Below are 21,447 nucleotides of genomic sequence, written 5' to 3' on the forward strand. Positions count from 1 at the left end.
TCTACTAATACGTATTTATTAAACACCTGGAAAATATAGGAACTATGTATTACTTTTTTTTCTTGGAATTTCTATTTCTGGGGCTACCAGATCAAATGATCTTATGAGAAATTGTTTTCATAATTAAGGTTGTTCACTGTTGATACAAATAAGGAAATCACTGAAGCTTATAAGATAAATTTGCAAAATTCATCGAAATTTGCTAGAAGGTGAATTAGAAACTCAAATTAGAAAATCAGTACATTTTTGGGGGGATTAATACTCCGAAATGGCACCCAGGTAACACTAATATATCAATCTAATCTATATGGCAAACACTGCATGCTTACACAAACACACGGATTATACATATGTCTATGTGTCTGCATTAATATGCATAGTAGAAACTCTGGAAACTCAAATGCCAAGAGTTTACTTAGGACTTCTGGGTGGAATTATCAGTGTTCTTTATTCTTCAGTAATGTGTTAAGATATTTTCCTATAAAGAGTATGTTATTATTTTTCTAATAGTTGATTTAGATTTTGATTATATTAATCTGCAGGCTAAAGTAAAGAGTTTCTAGGTAGTGAGATTCTTTGTGTACATGACGTGTATGTGAGAAAGGTAGATGAAGCCCATCAACAGTAACAGTGAAGTCCACAATCTTATTGACACCTTTGCTTTTCAGTTTTTCTTATTTTCAGACATAATTATATAAAAATCCTCTAATATGAGAAATATGATTTCATTAAGATGGTTATGTTATAGCCTTATTTTTGCTGAACATACTTTGCTCTTAAATATTTCAGACAATTGTGAGATGGTTATAAATTTATTGGCACTCTTAAAATTCTTTGCATATGCTTAAAAGAAAATAATATGTTTGCTCCAATGCTTCTATCCTGGGTTAATGTTGTATTATTATGTACTCCTTACTATATATTTCCCATTTTTCAGAATATTGATGTTTGTTTCCTTTGCAGTGAACCTCATGCACGCTTTTATGCCGCTCAGATCGTGCTGACATTTGAGTACCTCCATTCTCTAGACCTCATCTACAGAGATCTGAAACCTGAAAATCTCTTAATTGACCATCAAGGTTATATCCAGGTATGACCCAAACATTACAATATATACTTTATAGTAGAAAATACTAGATAAATCACTGTATGTGTTGATACAATATTGATACATGTTTCTCTTTAAGGGGAGTAATTGCTTCTTTCTGAAAACTTAAATTGAACTCATCATTCTGCCACTATTTGAAAAACAGCCATGAGCCCTATCAAAAATGGAACCTCGTTGTATTTCCAATAATCGATATGTATAAACTAAGCACAGGGTCCTACAAAAAATATTTTATTGTATGCACCCATTATTTTCAGAAACGTTTCAAGTGTTCTACATGTATCATCACTCAATCCTGACAACCCTATAAGGTGTAGGTTCTGTAATCTTTGTTTTAAGTCCAGGGAAACCGGAGGCACAGCAAGGGTGCATCCCAATAAATGATGCTCAGGATTTGGATCCAGTCTGTCTCCATAAACCATGTTTGTCCCCATACGATGTGGCTGCAAAACAATCCCCAGTACCAGTGTGCTTTGCTTTTGTTTTCCGTTTTCACTGTTACTACAGTAGAAGCAGCTCTTCCTACTTTGTTATCAACAGCATTTTCACAGTGGTGCTTTTGATGGAACCATTAATGACTGGGGACAAGCATGGCAGTCAATTACTTGGTTTCTAAAAAAACTAGTTCTTTACTTTTTTTTATTCCTTGGATCTATAATTTTATATTATTAATTGAAGAAGTTTTTTTGTTGTTAATTTCTTTCTTTTGGGTGGAGGAAGCACCCTCTAGCTTGGGTCTTTTTTTAGCCCCTTCATCACTAACTAGTGACTTCATGTATTAGTCTCAATTACATGTTGACTTAGTTTCTCTCCTGTTGTTTTTTTTCTTTTCCTGGTTTTAAGTTTAGCCTTGAAGTTTTAATTTCAAATATAGGTCTAATAATTGAAATAATAAATGTTCACAGTATTCTTTTTCCTTTTATAGGTCACAGATTTTGGGTTTGCCAAAAGAGTTAAAGGCAGAACTTGGACATTATGTGGTACTCCAGAGTACTTGGCTCCAGAAATAATTCTCAGCAAGGTATATTCATACTTACATTATATAAGAATTAGAAATATGGAGCATTGATCACTGTAAACTTTTGTAAAAACTTTATTGTTCTAATTTTATGTACTTTTATTTAATCTAAGAATTTAAATGCATTTGATTATTTATAGTCTACCATAAATCATATAACCTATCAATTATAACTCTGGATCTTAGGCAAAGTGTGTAAATAATGTGACTCCTAGATCCATACCAAAAGCCTAGCCTTCTCGTAATTATTTCCAACAAAAGAAATAAGATAGGGAAGCTTTTCTATGAATTATGCCAACCGGCAAGCCAAGAGACAGTACATTCTAATTATTAGTTATTCCTTTGTTTTGCATTTCCTACTTAAAAGAAAAAAATATATTGAGTATAGTTCTTAAGTTGATCTAATGAAAATTCTAAGGAACTCTGGTGGCTCTATGGGATAAGTGTTGGACTGCTAACTCTAAGTTCAGGGTTGAAGAAAAACACTAGCTTCTCTGTGGGAGAAAGGCGAAGCTGCCTGTTCCCATAAAGATGTCACAGTCTGCAAACCCCAGGTACAGTCAGAGATGCGGGTCAGAGATGACTCAATGGCTGTGGGGTTAGTTTGGTGGTAATGGGAATTACAGCAAAAGATTAGTTGCTGTTATTAAAAATAACTTTTTAATAACAAAGTTTGCTTTTCCAAACTTTGAAAGGTGGTTAGAGAAACTATAATTATATCTGAAAGGATGGTATGATTTCTGTCCATTTTCCTTCCCTCTACTGGTCTGTAGTGGTGAAAACAAAAATGTTGGAAATAACAGTAACTGGACATAGGAGAAACAGGAAAGTGGAAAGGAGAAGATGTGCTTTGATAGTCCACACAGTGAATACAGTACCCGCTGAATAACTGAGACGTGGACAGCCTGTACGCGGTTAAAGAGCCCTGATGGTTCTGTGGGTTTGGCATGGGCTGCTAACTCTAAGAATAGGTGGTTCAAATCCACCAGCCGCTTCGCCAGAGAAAGATGAATCTATAGAGACGGTTACCTTGATTCATGGTTTCTTGGTGGTATGGCGGAAGAGTTTGGGAGAATGTGGGGAACTAACAACAAGTAGAAGTGTTCTACCATTGATTGTGGTGATGGTTTTGCAACTGTTCTTGATATGAATTATGTGGTAAGTGGAGTAAATGCCAGCAAAATTGTTTTAAAATCATAATAATCTTTCCTGATAACCACTTCCAGCATATCTACTTTACAGTTCCTCAGAAACTGTCTTTTTAAAAGTTTCATGTCTGAAAATGATTGTAAAATTGCTTCTAAGTTCATTTTCTTCTAAGTGAAGTCATGGTGGATGTTTTGTTTTGGGTGCTCCAAGGGCTACAATAAGGCAGTGGATTGGTGGGCATTGGGCGTGCTCATCTACGAAATGGCAGCTGGCTACCCCCCATTCTTTGCCGACCAACCAATTCAGATTTATGAAAAGATTGTTTCTGGAAAGGTAAGTGATATATACTATCATTTCTGTATTATTTTTATATATAAATATTAAGCATTTTAGACAGAACCCCTATATTTAAAAATGTATTATTAGTATCCTGAATTGAGGAAAACATATCATTTTTACCCTTGTACATATCACCCATTAAATACAGCAGCTTAAGTATTGAATTATTAAAATCCCTTAAAGGAAAAAAAGGCTGTTATATAAACAAATCCGTAAACATAGGAGCAGAGCTCTCATTTTCAACATTCCCTCAAACAGGAGAATCGTTGGTTCTTTCTTGTAAGATAGAGCCTTGGAGAGGAGTTTTTGAGGCTATTTTTATATGCCCTGCTTTTCCAGAAGAAGCTTCTTGTGTAGTTTATTCCGAACAATACAGTTAGATGTAAATATAAAATAGGTAAGCATTTTTAAGGTAGAAATTATTTTAACAGAATTGTTCATGTTTATTGTGATTATAATAGATTTTCAGCTAGTAACACTTATTTTCCCCCATGAGCAAATTCACTATAATTATACATTTGAACATTTTATATTATTTAATTACTCTTTAAACTTTCCTTCTTTTCCATGTATAATTCTTATTTTAATGTCAAAATTATTTTGCGTGGCATCATTTGATTTAGCCTTGCTCATACCTCAGAAAATACCTTTTAAAATGCTACAATTTGTTTTAGTAGAGGTGAACCTGATTCTTCCCACCTTGTAGCAAAGAAAGTGTAGACTTAAACATTCCCAAAAGGAGGCTTTCTTTACATTTATAATAGACTATATGGAATCGGATGTGTGCCGTAATTTTCTGTGGTGAAAACTCTTCTTATTTCATTCCTCCCCACCCCGCACCCCCTCCCACCCAGCCCTATTTAAAGTATGATCGGGTGATCATACACTTACCAATCCTAATATAACATTATCCTGAGATTGGATGGAGTTGACTTCTCTGTGCCTTTTGGCCTTCTTAGATAAAAATAAATGTAATCATCCTAAAGCCTCTGGAGGGGGATAAAGGGAAAGTCTCTTTCTTTGTATCCCAGCCAGATTCAATCTCCATATCTAGTTTGATAGTTTAATTTTGGCGTTCAAAAACAAGATTGCAGTGGGGCTCACAAGGTACCATGAATATGTAATATGGTAATTTTTCTTTTTGCTAAGGAATCAATTTAAGTCATGGATGCTATACAGCTGGACTGACTCTAGGTACAAGACCTTTAGGAATAGAATGAGCCTTTCCAAGCACCTAGATGCCACAGCTTAATTTAAAACTGATGTCCCAAATCTCACAGTACATAAGCAGTTTATTTGATGGAGAAAGCTTTATAGCAGGGTTTTATATTACAGCAGTTTTAGGGGAAGCATTATGTTATGGCAATATGACAATTAGTAAATAGAGCATATCTGCACTTATGTCAAAGGTAAAAGCATACATGCACCTCTTACAGATAAGTGAACTAAGCTTAGTATTGAAAGATTTTTTATACTGACAAAATAATAGAGGAGGACAGAATAAATAGTTGAATTCATTGGCATTGCTCTTCCTGTTACATTTGTATGTCTGTAAGCTTTAAATGTCTTCCCTGCTTTCCACTAGCATTTTACATGTTACATTTGTAGTCCCTGTTTCCATGGAAAACAGAACTGGCACAGTTCTGGAAATGCAGGGGTTCCAGCACAGATGAACCCCTCGGGACCAGTGGAGAAAGTGGTGATATCAGGAGTGGGGAAGGAGGGTAAGGGAGAGAGGGGGAACAACTTGCAAGGTCCACATATAACCTCCTCCCTGAGGGATAAACAGTGGAGAAGTGTGTGAGTGAGGTGTTGGATGGCGTGAGATAAGACAAAATAATAATAATTTATAAATTATCAAGGGTTCAGGGGGAAATGGGAAGGGAGGGGGGAAAATGAGCTGATGCCAAAGGTTCAGGTAGATAGCAGGTGTTTTGAGAATGATGATGGCAACATATGTATGAATGTGCGGGACACAATTGATATATGTATGGATTGTGATAAGAGTTGTATGAGTTCCTAATAAAATGATTAAAATAAATAAAATGAGGGCAAGGAATGTACAAATGTGCTTTACACAATTGGTGTATATTTTGATTGTGATAAGGGTTGTATGAGCCACAGTAAAATAATTTTTGAGGTAAATAAAAGAAAGGATAAAAAAATTAATAAACCAAGGCAGTGATAGATTTTCAAGAAGTTCAGAAATCAACATGTAAAATCTCAAAAGAGAAAAATAGCCAAAGATCATATGAAAAGCAAGAGAACTAACACTCGTTAACTGAATGGGATAATATTCTTTCATTGACATCAGAACTAAGAATGTAGAAATTGGGGTAGTATTTTCAAATAACTTAATTTGAGTTAATTATAAAGCTTCTGAATCTTTAGTGTATTGCTTTTATTTGTACCTAGCTTCTTGATAAATCAAATTTCCTGATACTGTCACAACTAAAATTTTATTCATTTAAGTAAAAGTGCATTATCTACAGTACATGTATTTTAATCCCTGAATTGGCCTCAATTTGCCAATTGTTTTCCCTTAATTTTTCTTTAGCTGACACGTATGGATATACTTTTAATTCCTATCAAACCTGCTAGCCAACAATAACTTTGAGCTTAAACCTTCTTAATGATTTTAACCCTCATCCCCGCAGAGAGGACAGTGGCAGCGTCCAACGTTGCCGTCACAGAGTTGCTCCGTGTTTGCCTCTTCCTTCGTTTAGTATCATGACAAGAACGTGGAGTGCTGACTTATCTTTCCCTAGATTGGATTAAAAGTTATCTCCATTCCATTCCTTTTTTTTCATCTAATTTAGAAAATAATTTCTACGACAGCAGGTTGTTATCATTACGTGATTGTCCAGATCTGTGTTGCACAAGGGAAAAGCTATATTTTCAGACAGAACTAGTTATTACAACACCTACATTCAAATTAGAGCGTAACTCTGTGTACATTACAAAAATATTTCTATTTTCTCTTAGTAGGTAAAAGCCAGGTAAATGGTTAACTAGTTTTTTGGTTTGGGGTTTTTTATTACAAAGTAGTTCATATACATACATATGTATATTTAACAATTAAAATTTTAAATCTGGTTTTATATTTGCATTTAAAACTATATCTTTAATTCAGATTTATTTTTCTGATTTTTAAAAGCATATTATCAATGTATATAAAACATTTTTATTGATTGTAATTTTCATTCTGAAACCATGCTATGAAACTGCCAATACCAATGACTTATCAAATTTACTCTGACATGTATTTAATCAGTGATTAATTACCTACATTTGAATATTGGGTTATTTAAACCTTTTCTATTACAGTATTTTAACTCAAAACTGGCCTTTTTAAGTGCACAAAAAAGCTGATCAATCAGTTTCTTAGATTCTCTCCTACACATATTTTGCCTTCAAAAAAAAAAGTGGAGGTGGTATTTAAATGTCAAATTATGCACGCAATATTAAGGTTCCGGTTTAGAAGTGCATAGTTTACCGAATAGTCCCAAAGTCTCATATTAAGAACACTTTATCCTGGTAATACACATGAAGAGTTTTTGTATATAATCTTTAAATTTCATTGCTCAGTGCTATGTACTATATGACAAGAATCAGTTATGGTTTCCACAGCAACTCTATCTGGCTGTATTACCCATGGAAATATAAATGATAATATTGTATTCAAAATTATTAACTTGCAAATAAAGCAACCAAGTAACAGTTGTGGGAACCATAACAATGTACAAGCAGATACTATAAAAATAGATAGGGTTGTAAACAGGTTTATACTGAATTATAAGAGAATTACTTCATTTTTCTCTGCATAAACATGGAAGAGTAATGGGTTAACAACCAAAAGGCAATTTGGTTCTGTGCCACGGTTTTGTGACCATTCCTACGTTTGGTGATCCAATAGGATTTACAGACCTCGTCATTTAATTGTACTCAGAGCTGAGATTTATTGCAGTGAGAATATCCAAAGCCAAATCAGCAGCGGAGAAAGGCTCATTGAGTGAAGTCTGGAGAAAGCCCGCTTCAAGAGCACTGCGTCCGCCTGCAGAATCACAGGGGACAAACAGAATCCTTCTAGCAACAAACTGATAATGTTGGAAATGTTACCTACCAGGGGAGCTGCTTAGAGAGAGGAAGTGCCCAAAGTTTTTATTTTATGCAATCACATAGGAATCCTCTGCCTAACACATAGGAGGGGCACCAAAAGTATCTGGTCTTGCGCTGAGCAGAGTTTTCATAGTACTCATTTTTACCGTTAGGCAAGCATTGAACGGTTGTTCTCAGTGCACCCAGTGGCACCATCTGATAAGGTTCTCTGTGGTCACAGTGAATTTTTTAATCAAGGCAGTTTGGCTTGAACCTTGCTTTTTGTGATGGCCGATTTAAGAGAACAGCATGTATCTGAAACTTTGTTTCCTGCTCTGGAAAAGTGCTGCAGAAATCGCTGTGGTGTGGAACACAGCTTACAAGGACAGTACCATGGGGAACTTCAAATGTACGAGTGCTTTTCTCATTTCAAAAGATGAAATGTCAATTGATGGCAAACCTTGTTGTGGAAGTCTGCCAACTTCCTGAACAGACTAAAATGTCAACTCTTAGTGCATTTGGAGTTCACACCACCAGGTCGGACTGTTAATCAAGCTCTTTATTTAGAAGTTCTGAAAAGATTGCATAACAGCATGCCACCCAAAAAGGCTTGGTTTGTGGCAGGCAGGAGACTGGTTTTGCCACCAAGACAGTGCACCTGCTCACACAGTCATCTCAGTGTACCAGTTTTGGGCAAAAAACAGCATACCTCTCTTGCCCACGCACCTGACTCATCTGACCGTGCTCCTTGCAACTTGTTTATGTTTTGTTTTGAAGAGGCACATGAAAGGACAGCGATTTGACAATGTAGAAAAGGTGAAGAAAAAACAAGGGAGGTGCTGTCAAACATCTAAACAGATGAGCTTGAAAAATGTTTCCCAAGAATGGACTCGCAGATTTGACAAATGTATTAAGTGAAATGGGGAGTACTATGAAGCTGATAAGGTTGTTTTTAAAAAATTTAAATACATAGCTGTGAAAATTTAAAAACAATTTTGTGGGAAGAGGCAGGGACTCCCTCATATACCAAAATTCCAAACTTCTAAATGTAAAGTAGATATTCAGCATAAGCCCTGTTGTTTAAACAGCCAGGGTACAGTGGAGCTGTCTTATTTTTAGAGAAAGCTTTATATTAATGTTTCCCAATTGTCTCAGGTTTGCCTTCTTAATTCTTCACACTTTTTCTTTTCTAATAATATACACATATTATACTTTTTTATTTGCTAGTGTTAATTCTTTTTTGGGAAATGCAATACCATTTTCTATTTGACTGTGGCTATAGTTAAAGAGACCTAGAAGTACTCAGAAGTCATTGTCAGAAAATATGAAAGGCCATTTTTTACCATCTTGCTGTGGTCATTTGAAAATCTCCCTCATACCTGCTTCAAGACAGCCCCTTATTCTGTTAGTCCTGTGGACAGATGATTTCAACACTGGGTCCTTGTTTTAGATATGGGTGGGCACTTGAGTATAGAGGATTGAGGGTGGGCTCATAACATAACCCTCTGCATTATTTGGATTTTTTAGATCTGCTTTTATTTTTACATAGGTGAGTACAAATTACAGCGTCTACAGATCGGATCCCAACCCCAATATTTATAAGTATTTTTAAATGACTTAGTTCATATATATTAAGATCCAGGTGAATCAAAACTTCTCTGGGGCAGTTTGGAACTTGGCACCATATCTGCACAAAGCATAACATATGAAAAGTTGTTAAACCTTTTGAAAACTTCATATATACATATTTTGCTAGAATACCTGTTTTGCTTTTTAAGAAATTCCTGTACCTAACTGAGAGAGTTTCTTAAAATGTATTCCAATATGTTTGTGGTTAGTAGTTAGTAAATTATTGCATACTGCCTGTATTAAACTCTTTTGAATTTAAGTCCAGTAAATTGTGTTTCAGCACCTAAAAGAAAATGTCACTAAACAATCCCTTCCCTGACAATTAAAGAAAAATAGCAGTGCAATTTTTCTGTTTTTTTTCAGTCAAAACTCTATTTTGTAATGTCTATAATTAGCCTACCAAAGGAAAAAAGGAAAGATGTATCAAAAAAAACAAGCTAATTAATTTATATCACCAAGTACAGATACCACGACAACATATACTAATTTGTTGGTTGGTTATAACTTTCTTTTAAATTTTTAGAAAATAATAGTCATTCTTAAAACCAAAGTATGTGATACTTTGTAGTCTGCTGTTGAAAACACAATATTTGAATGGATTTGCTCAATTCCAAGTCACTTTGTAGCTGATTGTGAATAAATGTTATTGAAAGCTTTACTCTATCACCCACCTCTATTGTTTGTATAAGTGGTGTCCAGTCACGTAAGAGTTTAATCTCTATAAGTCAACAAGTCATGTATTATGGTCTGAAGCCAGCCTATACTTGTAAGATTTCATTTTCTCAAAAGTATTTTAAATTCTTTATCAATGGTTAAATTAATATCACCATCAATAGGCTTACCTTATGCCTCGGGGGATGATTTACAATGCTCTCTACTATAAAATGGTTATGGTTTTTAACATTAATTGTATAGCTTTTATAAGTTTCAGGTAACAGCTATATTCAGAGTGATATTCTTTTTAAAATCATTTTATTAGGGGCTCATACAATTCTTATCACAATCTATACATACATCAATTGTGTAAAGCACATTTGTACATTTATTGCCCTCATCAATCTCAAAGCATTTGCTCCCCACTTAAGCCCCTGGTATCAGCTCCTCATTTTTTCCCTCTCCCTCCCCGCTACCCCCTCCCTCATGAACCCTTGATAATAATAATTCATATTATTATTTTGTCAGATCGTACACTGTCCAACGTCTCCCTTCACCCACTTTTCTGTTGTCTGACCCCCAGGAAGGAAGTTATATGTGGATCCCTGTAATCGGTTCTCCCTTTCCACCCACCCTCCCTCCATGCTCCCAATATGACCACTCTCACCACTGGCCCTGAAGGGATCATCTGCCCTGGATTCCCTGTGTTTCCAGTTCCTATCTGTACCAGTGCACATCCTCTGGCCTAGCCAGACTTGCAAGGTAGATTATAAACAGAGTGATAGTTATCTGAATACTTTAGGAAGAATTTATTCCTTTAATTTCCAAGTTGAACATGAAACAAAAAGGAGGGAAGGATAAAAGAGGAGCCGATATCAAGGGCCCAAGCAGAAAGAAAATGTTTAGGAAATGTTGATGGCAGCATATGTACAAGTGTGCTTAATACAGTTGAATGACAGATTGTTATAAGATTTGTAAGAATCCCCCAATAAAATGTTTAATTTTAAAAGAAAGGAAAGAGGAAATCTCTCACTTTCCAAATGACTTTTCTAGCTCAGATTGTCCTTAGGCATGCTGGAAACATCAAGAATAGATATCACTGTCTTTCAGGTTTCCCCTTTGAGTCCAAGATTCAGGTTCAGATTATTAAAATATTATTTTAATGAGAAAGTGAACAAATTTTAAAATATGCTGTGTTAGTACTACCACAAGATAGAAGACATGGTATGAGGCAATTTCATGTTGCCTAACTCCATTTTCATGCCTGCCAACATTTTATAAATGAGAAAAATTAAACTGAGAAAGGTAAATGTGTTGTTGTTAGTTTGTAGAGTGTGGATGTAACTGGGTTTGGTATTGGGATCCAAATAATTATTTTTACTAAGGAAATAGCTTGGTAGGAGTTTTGAGATGCAAGATGTTGCATTATTTTTCATATGTTGGCCAGTCAAGACCCTCATTTGGCCAACGACAAAAGGTAGTTTGTGGCAAAGCAAGGAGTTGAATCTAGTCTGATGATTAATTCATTGACCCTTCACTTGGCTTTAGTGACTCCTCACATTCTTGCTTTACTGGTTTTACCTTCTTAAGCTCCTTGACTTAGCCCTGTTTGTTGTCTCTTGATTTCCAGAATCATGTCTTACTTCTAAACTTCATGCGGATGTTTAATACTTCAAATTCAACCTGTGTAAAAGTCAAGCTACTGATCGTTACTCTTCCTAGTAAATCTATACTTCCCATAGGTTCCTCCATCACAGTTTATACTTAAAATTATATCACGGTCTATACTAAATCCATCACAGTCTATACTTTAAATTGCTAGGCCAAGTACTCGGCCAGCGCAAAGAAAACATGCACACACACACACACACACACACACTCAACTTGATTCACTTTAGAATCTATGCAGAATCTTTAGGACCAGTAATGAGAGTGGCGATACCAGCAAGGGAAGGGGAGGATGGGGGAGAAAGGGGAACCCAATCACAATGATCTACATATAACTTCCTCCCTGGGGGATGGACAACAGAAAAGTGGGTGAAGGAAGACATGAGACAGTGTAAGACATGAAAAATAATAATAACTGATAAAATATCGAGGGTTCGTGACGAAGGGAGGGTGAGGAAAGGAGGGGGGGGGAATGAGGAGCTGATACCAAGGGCTCAAGTAGAAAGAAAATGTTTTGAGAATGATGATGGCAACAAATGTGCTTGACACAATGGATGGATGCATAGATTGTGATAAGAGTTCTATGAGCTCCCAATAAAATGATTTTTAAAAAGAATATATGCAGAATCCAACCACTTTTTTTTTGCTACCACCACTGAGTCAGTAGCACAATTCTCTAAATATTCAAAATCAGATGCTATTACTCCTTTCAAAACCTCTTAATGGTTCCCCATTATCTTTAGAATAAAAATCAAAGACTTTAATATTGCAGAGTTTTGTGGAAAATGGAAGGTAACTTAACCTGTTTAAAGGGACACTCTGGATGTTATTATTCGTCCCCTCCCTGTCCCACTAGAACTCACCATAACCATGCAGGTAGACATTGTTGTCCTGTTCTGTTTATCCCAAGCACCTCCGTGTCTGACATCTACTAGGCATCCAATCAGTATTTGTTTACTGGGCTAAGATATGCATCAAATGTCCATTGGGCCCTCATATATATACCAGACCAGTTCTATGTCTTTGTGCAGCACATTGGTTTGGTTAATGATTTCATAAAGTAGACTTTACCTTCAAGTGTCAGATTGTCAAAGATTCTGAATCAGTTGATCTTCTGTGCTTCTTCACACACACACTGTAAATAACTACACAAGTTTCTGGTACAAGTTTGGGTTGTGATAGGATATACTAGTCCTATGTATCCTAAATACTGTGAAATTGATTGTTCACAACCAGAATTTCAAGGCTATGTCATTAGGAAACTCAGAAGTAACTTGGTCACGGCAACAATAAAAGAATCCTAACTTAGTTCTAAGGAAAAGAGACAACTCTTCCCACCCGCCAAAAATAAGCACTCTAGAAAATGTGTACTACATAATCACCCTGTGCGTGATTCCTAATCTCTCGAGCCTAAAGATTTAGACTTAGACTCTACAGAAAGTACACAGGTGTGGAAGTCAGGAGCCTTAAGTCATTGTCCCAAAGATGTCTGTGACTGAACAGATGGCCTCACTGAGATGAAGGTTCCTTAAACTTAAGTTGATGGTTTGGACTAAATCAAACTATAGATTCCTAGTTCCAATATTCTAGGGTGCTGATTTCAGTTACTGTCCTCACTGACATCAAGTCGATTCCGACTCACAGCGACTAAGTAGGACAGGGTAGAACTGCCCGGTGGGTTTCCGAGACTAACTCTTTATAGGAGTAGAGAGCCTTGTCGTTCTGCTGCGCATCAACTGATGGTTTCAGGTAGCAGCCCCGCACCACTGTGCCACTGGGACTCCTTTTCATTCATGACAGCAGTTGCAGCTGCTAATAATGATAGAAAAATAGCTTTCTGGATGCCGTTTTGAAGGAAAACTCGAATTTCTCTTTCCTTTATAGAAATCTTTGGTGTTTCCAGGTTGATATATATAATTGTCTTATCTTTAAAACATTATTTTACTTAAATTATTTTTTGGTTTTGTTTTGAACCCTAGTACTGCTAAATGAACAGTTCTTCAGAAAGTTCTATCAATCAAGCAACTACATTTCAGATTATATTTCAAACCAGCTGGTGGAAAACACTTCTGTGGTGATTCTGATTTTAACTCCCCCTATGCTCTTGAATGATAGATCTCATCATTGACATGGCTCATGATGAGAGTGTGGTATTCCCATTGGTGCCCCTGGGAAGAGCATGCGATATGGAGATGAGGAGGATATCTCCATAATTTGAGTAATTCGCAAATGATTCTGATTTCTGATTTCTCTATCACAGCCCTACCACTCTCTTTTTGAAAATCCCTGTTCCGAAGGTTAAACCTACACACACACACACAGTGATTCGAGACCATCTTTTTTTTTGCATTATAAAATAATTAGCTATTTTATTTAGGCGCTCATATTCTGCCTGGACTGTGTTGCACATTGCTTAAACTCAGACGGTGATTGCTTTCTCTTACTCTAGACGTCCTGAGAGACTAACCAGCACACTGCATTGACTAGTTCAATGCACTCTGTTCTAACAAAGGTGGATTTATTTTGAATCAGTTATTTCTTTGGACTCTAAACCAGTTTAGAATATATCCTGGGAAAATGTCATTATTTTTAAAGTTGACAACATATCTGTTGAACACCTGTTATTTTCTAGTATATTTCCCAAGCGAATATCAATGAGGAAATGTGCAGCATAATATTTTTACATGAAACTTTAAATTTTAGAAGTCCCCTGATAATAACTATATTCAGGATACCTAATCATGAAAGAAGTATAGAATAATAAAAAAAGACACACTCGTGTCAGAATATCTGCTTTGGAATTCTAGTGTCTGCCATTTATTAGCTCTGTAATCTAGGGCAAACTACTTATTTTTTGTTTACGTTGTTTCACCAGTAAACTGGAAGACGGTTGAGCTTACTTTGAAGGAGAATGTGAGAAGGGTAGCCGCGTCTTCCCCTCCTTGATGAGTCCCTTAGTAGTACCCAACTTTTCAGAACTTATTAATAATCAAAAGATAAGAACTGGCAGGTTTGGGCAGATAAAGCATGTTTTTTCAACAACATAAAGCAAGATTAAAATCAAACAAAAGTAACCTGGGTAAACTTTATGGAGGGTGCTTTAATTTTATCAATTGCCTAACATAAACAGCTTTAGTGATAAGTGTGGGTTTTTTGGTCTTATTTTTTTAAGGCAGGCAGCCAGAGAACAAATGATAAAGTTGTCATAATTTAAACCAAAAACAAAAGTAACCTCATTGCTGTCATGGGGATTCCAACTCATATCAGCCCTGTGCCTCATAACTTCTTCTTTTAAACCATGGTGGTAGTGTGTAGATTGTGACGTCATAGCAGAATTGTGTTGCGTTTGCAGGCGATCTGGAGAGGGAGCAGCAGTCAGCTGGTAAAGGCAAAGCGCTCCCAGTGCTGTGCAAAGTACCGGTTTAGCATCCTTTTTAGTCGTACTGCTTGATGGGTGGCTCTAAAAATGTTCGTACTGATGTCCTTCCCGCGGTGCTAGTTCTGTTTACAATGATCCGTTGACTCAGTGAACGCTTCCCTGGGAGCTTGTAATGTGGACCCTCCTGACATGGGTGGACAAGCTGTATTTGGATGCACGTGTTTCGGGCAGGGTCTGGGGAGAACCCAAGTCCTTAAAACGGGCATATGGCCAAAACAAAACTCTTAGAAAACAGTATTAGATCATTCCCAAATAATTTTCTTCTCTCAGATTACTGTGGGGACTGTCGCATGTCGTTAATAGTATTTGAAAGCCATCACTGCAGGTTTTTATGTAGTGATCCACTTACTTTAAAAACAAAATTAAAAAGTCTCTTCGAAAATGAAAACAAGTATCACCCGATAGGTCTTGGAATGTGTGCTTTACTGCATGGTGTGCTTGTGTTTTTGTAGGTCCGGTTCCCATCTCACTTCAGTTCAGATCTCAAGGACCTGCTACGGAACCTGCTCCAGGTAGATTTGACAAAGCGGTTTGGAAATCTAAAGAATGGTGTGAGTGATATAAAAACACATAAGTGGTTCGCCACAACAGATTGGATTGCTATTTACCAGAGGAAGGTAAGTCTTTTTTTTTTTTTTTTGCTTTTCAATTAAAAGCTTTTTAAAGATTGGTATTTAAATTATATATAGTAGCAATAGTGTCCACTTAATGTAGTTGTAATTTTTCTAAACTTTAATTAATTTGGTACCAAGCATAAAATGTCGTATAGCCCATAAATTTCTCCACAATAAAAGCAGCAGCACATATTCTATTCTGACCATTTATCTGAAAGGTTTGCCTTGTTAAATTTCTCCTATTCAAATATCTTACCTTATAATTACCATGACATTTATATAGCATTAAACAATATTTTAATGGCTAAAGTTTCAAAACTGACAGAAAGCCACATTATACAGTATGTAAGCAAACATTTTTTGTTTACATATGTTTTCAAGAACTTACAGCAGACTTAATATCATTTAATTCCTAGATTCAATAGATGTCTTTCAATTTTTATCTTGACTTGGTGGCTTGACTCAATGTTTCCAAAATTGGGAGCATTCATTACCTTTGTGAAAGTTTTCCCCTTGACTTGTAAAGGCTTTCTCTAGACACCAGATTAGGGGTTACCACTAGCATATTTTCTCCAAGTCCTCCATCGGGGCCCGGGTGTTTTTCCTTATTGCTTCTGTGCTCAGCATATTGCTTCTATTAAAATGCTGCCTGTGAGCATGCAACAGGAGCCTGAGGGTTGTTGCCATGCCCACTGGATGTTTGTTGGATTACTGAGCCCTTCACCCATTTCACAGCTAACTTGAACATGACTAGTTAAATAGGGTACTTTCATTAACCATTCTAATAGATGCTCAGGACAGATGACCTGAACCAGCACACTTACTGTTTTAGCAAGGCCATCATACTCATTCACCAAGTGAGCATCAGTTGTTCCCTGCCTTGAATGAAAATGCTGAGTGCAAGAGGAAATTTACTGTTTGTGGCTTCTTCTAATGCAGTTATCTGATAAGGACTTAATGACATAATTAAAATGCTGGTGTGAGATCATAATGGAGATTTTCTTTTTCTTGTTTCTTATTCTCTGTATACCAATGATAGGTTGAGGCTCCATTCATACCAAAATTCAGAGGATCTGGAGACACCAGCAACTTTGATGACTATGAAGAAGAAGATATCCGTGTCTCTATAACAGAAAAATGTGGGAAAGAATTTGGTGAATTTTAAAAATAAGCAACAAGATGATATGAGAGCTCACCCTCAATCTTTGCACTCTGTTGAGAAAGAAGGTGGAGCTGAGACCGTCCTGTGTTGAAGCGGTTACCTAGTACCTTCATTTGAACGATTGAGTGAGATCTTTATTGCCATCATCTGTGTGTGCGCTGCTGCATCCACCTGTGTAACAAGGCGCCGCTAAGCAAGCATTGTCTGTGTTGTGACACAGCGCTAAACCACTTTCCTACCGCTCTTTGGTCTTTCTCCGGTCCCCTTGCAAACATTTCTTCCCTTTTCGTTAGTTGGTGTATTTTTTCTTTCCGACCAGTGCTCCGTTTTGGTTTGCGTCTCCGATGGGCAGTGTCCGGCCACGTGATTGGACGGGAGCAATGTGTTTCTCTCAGTAGTACGGGCCAATATTTGTGTCGGTCAGGGAGTTGAGGCTGTCGGTCCATAAAATTATTTTTACTTTGAATAGTTCTGACTCAATTCTGCCAAAACAAATGGTAGTTTTCTTTAAGGATATAATTTAATCACAAAGGAAATTTCTACAAATTAATTTAAAACAATAACTTCCTTAGAACTCATTATTTGGGGGAATGGATAGAGTAATAGAATGGCTAGGTGCGGCTGTTTGCATTCCTGTAGATGCTAAATTCTCTTCCCCTCGTCACCTCTCTTCCTGGCATCTCCTCGAAGTGATTAAGTGACCAGCCTGTGTGATGTGACACGTGTGTCTCTTTTAGCAGGAAAAACCAATGATATGGATCATCCCCCAGATTGTCTCTCCTGGTCCCAGCATTTCTGTAGGAATTAGAGAAGACTTCTAAGGTTTCTAAACCTGAACTGCTCCGTAAGAATTGAGTTTTAGCCAGTATTTTAGAAGGGCTAAAATGAAAGTGACAAATTTTAAAGTTTCTAAGATAGTCTCACTGTAAAATTTGTAAAGGAAAATAAAAGCTAGAAAGAATATTAGTTTCGAGACACGCTTTGCTAAGCCAACAATTGATTTGATTATTGCAAACGAAGATTAAGGCCTTCTTTCCAGTGTTTTTATTGTTTTGTTTTGCTTTGTGATGGAATTCTCAGAACCAGAGAGGCTGTGGCCAGGTCTGTGTTCTGGAGCACTGTGTTGTGAGCCTACTGTGTGTGGGAGTGCTGGTGCGGCTTCTCCTTCCTCCCCAGGCCAGTCACTGAAGAAAGGAGATGAAGTGTATAAAACTGCCACAATTGTATTTTCCTTTTGAGGTGTGATATTTTTAGATATGTCATTATGTCTCATTTCTTTACTCTCAGTAAACAAAATGTATGTTCCTGCAGGTATAATTTAATATTTGATGTTTTTTTTTGTTTGGTTGGATTTTTAATACTTTTGCCAACTGACTCAAATATCATTGCTGTTTATGGAAATTTCAAGCATTTTTGCACAGTTAGTTCAGTGTTTGTCGAGAATCCATGGTTTAACTCATTTTTCTTATCTTTTTTGCTTTCTTTACTTTTAATTTTTCTTATCTCGTTTTACCTCTGTGACTCAGTGACCTGTCTTAAAACAGCACACCAAAATAGTTTGAAATGCTTTTTTTAAATGATCAATTTACGTGCATAAAAATTGTTTTTAATCAAGTGATCATCTAGATAACTATTCTATTTGCTTCATTGTCAGTGTAGTAGGTCACTGACACTTCATATCATCTTTGTAAAACCTTTGAAGACAAGGAAAAGTCCTGACTGACATGTTCGAGGGCTACCAACCTGTCTTTCTTTTGATTATGAAGTGTTTCCATCCAGTCATGTCCTATACAGATTGATGCTAATTGCATTTTGTCCACCTGTATTTAAAATGTTCAAGAAAAACATTAAACTCTTTGCTGTAGCAAGCAACAAAGCTATATATAATATATATATCATCATGTTAATAAATTTAAAATGTCATTTGTATAAAATATTTTAATTAATTTTTTTGTATTACATGTAGACTCAAGAACATGCTGATCATTGTATCCTATCTATGCTATAAATTCTATGGTAGCTTGGTTGTATATTATTGTAAAATTATTTTAATAAATCATGAGGATGACAATTTGATTATTACATTTTAGTTTTCAGTAATTGAGAAAGATTTCTATGAATTCTAAAAATATTTTTTTCTACAAAATTACTAGTGTCCAGCACAACTTGCTGTAGAATCTGTGTTAGGTAATTCAACCCCAAAGATCCTACTATGAGAATTGACCCCTCGGCAGCCACAGGGTTTGAGGGCTCTTCAGTCATTCCATTTTACTCTGTGTTGCTGGATACGAATAAGCTTTCGATTATGTCAAGGGAGTCTTTCCAACCAATAAAGTACACAAAATTAATTTTAAGTAAATAAAATTTCTAATTTCAGCCACAATTTAGCCAAGAATGTTGATAAAAGCTTGAATAAAAAATACACCAGGAATCAGTATTTAACTCCAAATTACATCATCAAAAGCAGAAGAAATTGCATTCTTTGTGCAGTAAGTGCAGACAGAGGAAGGAGCCCTAGCCTGCAGGCTGAGACATCCAAGTGTCGAGTCAGGTGTCACTGTGAGTGTGATCTGACGGCAGGTCACTTCTGTAAAATGGAAGGCTTGGGTTGGGCAGTTTGTAAGGTCCCTTCTAGCTTTCACATGCTTGACAAGATTGTGTTTTATTTGACGTTTTGAAGGGGCAATGTGCTTGGAGTGAGTCACGGTGAGGCAGTATTGTAGGGCATCTCCTCTGTCTCTCTGACAGTGTCCTTATAATCCTTTAAGTATCGTGAGAACGCGTGTCTGTTCCAATTCTCACCTGTTCTCTGATGCTGAATACCCAATGGTATCAAATTGTCAACCGACCAAACGATAACTGCGCCTTGTGGGTATTGCTGTCTTGTTGTGGTATGTTCTTGTATTGACTGCCCATTGGCCTGAAAAAATACTCATTGTAAGCCTGACAAAAAAATCATTTTTCTTTCCCACTGTCGGTTTTTTTTCCCTTTTTTCTGCTTGTAAGAATCAAATGAAATAATGTATGTGAAAGCACCTTGTAAACTGTAACCTATCAATGTAAAATGTTAAGGTGTATTGTTATTTCATTAATTATTTCTTGTTCAGAATGGCATTTCCTATGCACACTACTATAGCTAGGAAATGCTGAAAACAGCTGTGTTTTTTAATTAATCATTAAATGCAAAATTAAAGTATCGTTCGAAGGATAAAATAATTTATTGAGTCCTGACTTTTACTTGGTGCCCTTATCAGATTTTCTACTAATAGTGCAGATGGTTCGTTTTTCTGCACTTTGATTGGTTTTTGTGGTAGTAGAAGCAGAGTAATAGGGAGGGGCGGGGGGTGTCCACCAACCTGCTCTAATGCGTCACTTACTAAGAAAACCTAGATTCAGGCCAAAGTTTGATTGTTTTTAATTTCTCCTCATTCTCCATGCTGTCGGTCTAAGTTACTCCTATCATGTTGAAATTACTCATATTTAAAGAATTTCTGTTAAGACATTTCACCCTCATATGGTAATAATGAACTATACCTTCTTGCTGCTTTCCTCAGAAGTGTTTTTGAGGCGCACTTTAGTTTTAGTGAGGTTGATTAGTGTATGTTTCTAAAGTTTTCCTTAACCTCAAGAAATAAAAATTTAAAGATAATGAATTTAAATTACCATTTTGTTTAATTGCTGATTGTTATTGTAAACACAAATATTGGCGGATTTTACAAAATGGTGCTTCCTGTTTTCTTCTTTGAAAGTTGGGCATGTCCTTACTTCACCATGTGCAACTTATTTAGCTACATTTTCTGTAGGCCTTATATTAGCAGCCTGTGTCTCTGAGCTAGGAGCCATGGTGAATGGCTTGCTTTGACCCCCTTCAAAGCCTTCCACAAACTCCAAGCTCATTGCCACGGAGTTGGTTGTGACGCAGAGCAGCCCTGAAGGACAGACCCCGTGGGTCTGAGACTGGTTGTTTACGGGAATAGAAAGCCGTACCTCTCTCCCATGGAGCAGCGGGGGGTCAAACTGCTAACCTTGCAGTTAGCAGCCGACATAACCCAGGGTTTCTCTTCAAAGACACTTGGCTTAGACTGAACTAATTTAAACCAGTTGCAGTTGAACCAACACCACTCAAAGCATGCTCAGGTGTATCAGGGTAGAGCTATTACATTGGGCTTTCCAAGGTTGGACTCAACACCTCTTACCTTTCCACAGTCGAGTGTGCCTTGCACCACCCACGGGTACCTGAACTGATGCACTGTAGCCAAATATATATGTGAAGGTAATGTAGACCCCGTGGCACTGTGTACTCACAATTTTGCTCCTTTTAGCCCTAAAATACATTAAGAAACTTAGATTCGGGCCACCGTTTAATTTTTTTTCTTCAAAAGCATAAGAAACAGTTTTTAAACAATTCAATAAAGATAGATTGAATGTTTTAATGTAATCAACTCAGTATTCAAAGAAATTTTTATTTATTTTATTTAAAAATTTTTAAATTCTTTTTAAAATACTGAGTGCCTTTATAGAGATATGTGTGTGCTTTTTACAAGATGTATGTCTAAAATATGACACACA

At 36.5% G+C, this 21,447-nt stretch overlaps 1 protein-coding gene across 2 annotated transcripts in view; it reads left to right on the top strand.

The window, feature by feature from the left end:
• PRKACB (protein kinase cAMP-activated catalytic subunit beta) overlaps nucleotides 1-20,094 on the top strand; it is a 119,850-nt gene extending 99,756 nt beyond the window's left edge. For both annotated transcript variants that reach the window (XM_075557664.1, XM_075557669.1), the window contains exons 6-10: nucleotides 964-1,090; nucleotides 2,034-2,129; nucleotides 3,486-3,608; nucleotides 15,555-15,719; nucleotides 16,756-20,094. In XM_075557664.1, coding sequence (XP_075413779.1) covers nucleotides 964-1,090; nucleotides 2,034-2,129; nucleotides 3,486-3,608; nucleotides 15,555-15,719; nucleotides 16,756-16,881 — 637 coding nt within the window. In that variant the 3' untranslated portion in view covers nucleotides 16,882-20,094. The remainder of the gene's footprint in view (nucleotides 1-963; nucleotides 1,091-2,033; nucleotides 2,130-3,485; nucleotides 3,609-15,554; nucleotides 15,720-16,755) is intronic.
• The last annotated feature ends 1,353 nt before the right edge of the window (nucleotides 20,095-21,447 follow it).

The sequence above is a fragment of the Tenrec ecaudatus genome, chromosome 1, assembly GCF_050624435.1.
Source record: "Tenrec ecaudatus isolate mTenEca1 chromosome 1, mTenEca1.hap1, whole genome shotgun sequence".
NCBI classification, from domain to species: Eukaryota; Metazoa; Chordata; class Mammalia; order Afrosoricida; family Tenrecidae; genus Tenrec; species Tenrec ecaudatus.